The sequence below is a fragment of the Pholcus phalangioides genome, unplaced genomic scaffold (assembly GCF_987345545.1).
Source record: "Pholcus phalangioides strain wild (caught in Gottingen) unplaced genomic scaffold, Ppha-v1.0 ptg000012l_1, whole genome shotgun sequence".
Classification (NCBI taxonomy): Eukaryota; Metazoa; Arthropoda; class Arachnida; order Araneae; family Pholcidae; genus Pholcus; species Pholcus phalangioides.
The window spans coordinates 7,556,263-7,559,519 of NW_028301605.1; the positions used below are offsets into that span (position 1 = coordinate 7,556,263).

Genomic DNA, 3,257 nt, shown 5'->3' on the forward strand with positions numbered 1-3,257 from the left:
TTTGCACATCGCGCTCCCAATGGTTCATGGATAACGTGCGTAACATTTATCTCAAAAATAAAAGAACGTTGAAAGAGTATAAAAGTGGATGAGGTGGCCTGTCATTGTTTACTGATAAATAAAGGGCGTTGAAGAAAGCCATGAGGGATAGTAAAAGGAAAGTTGAATCTAGGTTGGCAGATACCATTGGGTCTGACCCAAAATCAATTTTTAGGTATGTCAATAATGGACGTAAGGGGATAGTTGGCCCCCTCTCGATAGGAGAGTCTAGGTTAGAGAGCGAGGTAGGCATGTGTAGTGCTTCCAATCACCTTTTCACGTGGTTTTTAATGGAGGTAATGATATTCAATATACGGGTGTTGCATGAGTTAATAAAATCCTCAACGATATTCAAGTGGAAGATGTGGAGGTCCTGAATCTTCTAAAAAATGTATGTGCAAGCAAAGCACCAGGACCATATGATATCTATCCCCGGGTCCTCAGGGAATGTGCTAATGAAATGTTGGGGCCAGTCGCACGGATCTATAGAAGTAGAGTCGCTGAGGGTATCGTCCCAAGGGACTGGAAACTTGCTACTGTTGTTCCGATATATAAGAAGGGTACTTGAGAAGATGTGTCAAATTAGCGCCCAGTGAGTTTGATGAGCCTCCTCTCGAAAATTTTGTAAATTATTATCAAAAGGCAGTTGGCGAAGTGGATTGACCGAAATAATGTATTGTCGGATAATCAGCATGGGTTCAGGAAGGGGAAGTCATGTGTGACTAACTTCCTTTGCTTCTATGATCATGTGACTAAGGCTTTGGGTAAGGGCAAAAATGCAAATGTTATTTACCTTGATTTCTGGAGAGCAATCGATCGGGTTCAACGTGGTAAATTATTGAAGCATTTACACGAGATTGGAATTCGGGGCAACTTGCTGAATTGGGTAGAATCGTGGTTAAGAGATAGGTCACAACGGGTTCTGATGAACGGGAAAATTCTCTGATTGGACAGGCGTCGCAAGTATAGTCCCTCAAAGAAGTGTCCTTGGCCCCATACCATTTTCATTTTTTATCTATAAACTCGATCAGGTTATCGATGGGATTGTTAGCAAATTCGCAGATGACGTGAAGTTAATGGGGTAGTCTGGAATCCAAGTGATAGGGAGTTGCTCCAGACCCACTTGAACAGAATTGGAACATGGGCAAATGAATGGAGCATGGAGTTTAGCGTTTACAAGTGCATGGTCGCTCATTTTGGCTCGAACAGCCCACGTTCCTCTAACGAATTGAATGCTGTCACTATCCCGGATGCAACTAGGGTCACCAATTTGGGAACTCTCATTGCTCAAGTTTTCTGAGCATTGTTCAGCGGTGACCAAAAAAGCGAATGTTCAGTTTTGTTTTCAAAAAGGTCTCTTTGCGTTCTTCTATAGCCATTCTTCCGCTTTGCTTAGTTCGTCCTGGACTGGAGTATGCTGCAAGGTTTTGGAGACCATACCTACAGAGGGACATAGACTTGGTTGAATGGGTGCAGAGAAGATCTACGCGTGTTCTTATTGGCACACGGGGCTGAAGAGGGACTTCTTTTTTATATATGTTCACATTGGATGAACTCCGGTGTCGAGGAGTCATGATCGAAGTGTTCAAACTTTTTAACGAGATGTCTAGGATGGACCATGAATTATTGTTACATCGTCAATCGATTGCTTTTAGAAGAGGACACTAGCATCGATTGGTAAGGGACAATATTGTGTCGCAGGGAGTTTTTCCTCGAATATGGTTGTTAATAAATGGAATAGGTTACCCCGGGGGTAGTAAATTCTAACACAATTAGCATGTGGTGTCTCACGCAGACGACCCCCCAAGAGTCGGGTCAACGACCTCGAGTGTGTCACGTGATCCCGGGTACTGGAGACGACCGTCTGGAAAACAGCAGAGCAGAGAGTCACTGCACACGAAAGCGTGAGGTTCAAAAATTTCTATGCCTGTCTTTTTCATTAACCCAGATTATCATGTTTGTGTCGTCGTAATAAATGTTTATTAAGAAGCTGTGGCTCTGTGTGGTGACTCCGCAGTGGTGACCCGGACGTGATTTGAACACGCAACTCTTTCCACCTGGATTTCTCGATACGGCACACCTTTAACAGTAACAACTGATCAAGGTCGCCAATTCGAATCGCAGCTATTCCGAGAGCTGTCCAAATTCATCGGAGCAAAACGGGTTAGAACAACTGGATACCATCCACAAGCGAACGGTATGTTGGAAGAGTGGCATCGCCCTCTCAAAGCCGCGTTGAAATGCAACCAAACCCATAAATGGACTGAAGCATTACCTACAGTTCTACTCGGTCTTCGGTGCTCTCTGAAACAAGATTTGGGGTGCACACCTGCAGAACTACTGTACGGAGAAACTTTACGATTACCTGGTGAATTTTTCCAAGCACGAGCTAATTCCAACTCAACTGACGCTTCCGAGTTTCTACAAATGCTGAGAACTCACGTCCAAACTTTCCAGCCACGACCAATCAAACGGCATGGAGGACATCCTACATTTGTTCAGCATGATTTGAAAACTACTACTCACGTTTTCGTGAGAACTGATAGGGTGAAACGTCCTCTGGAACAGCCATTTGAAGGACCATACAGAGTGATCAGCCGGACCGACAAAGTGTTCAACGTGGACATAAGAGGAAAATCAGTGTCAGTGTCAGTCGATCGGCTTAAACCGGCATTTCATGTGAATCCGACGGTGGAGCCGGTACCTTTATCTCCAAACTGCAGTTACGTCTGACGGACTCGCAGCTGATTCTGCTGTGAAACCAGTCAGAACCACTCGTTCTGGACGTACTGTCCACTTTCCAGATCGTCTACAGTGCTCGTGATCACTGATGCTACTCCATAGTACGCGATCACCTCTTATTACTCGTGATCACTGGGGAGGGAGTGTGTGGTGTCTCACGCAGACGACCCCCCAAGAGTCGGGTCAACGACCTCGAGTGTGTCACGTGATCCCGGGTACTGGAGACGACCGTCTGGAAAACAGCAGAGCAGAGAGTCACTGCACACGAAAGCGTGAGGTTCAAAAATTTCTATGCCTGTCTTTTTCATTAACCCAGATTATCATGTTTGTGTCGTCGTAATAAATGTTTATTAAGAAGCTGTGGCTCTGTGTGGTGACTCCGCAAGCACATTTAAAAAGAAATACGATCAACATGTTGGGGTAAATCGAGAAGCTATCCGTACTTAGAATAAGACAACCATAAGTATTCTATATGG

General features: G+C 44.7%; 1 protein-coding gene across 1 annotated transcript; it reads left to right on the forward strand.

Annotated features, from left to right (window-relative positions):
• Positions 1 to 2,238: 2,238 nt before the first annotated feature.
• On the forward strand, positions 2,239 to 2,772 carry LOC149079231 (uncharacterized). Its single transcript, XM_089240421.1, has one exon. It carries the CDS (start codon positions 2,239 to 2,241, stop codon positions 2,770 to 2,772), a length of 534 nt encoding a protein of 177 aa, XP_089096547.1.
• The last annotated feature ends 485 nt before the right edge of the window (positions 2,773 to 3,257 follow it).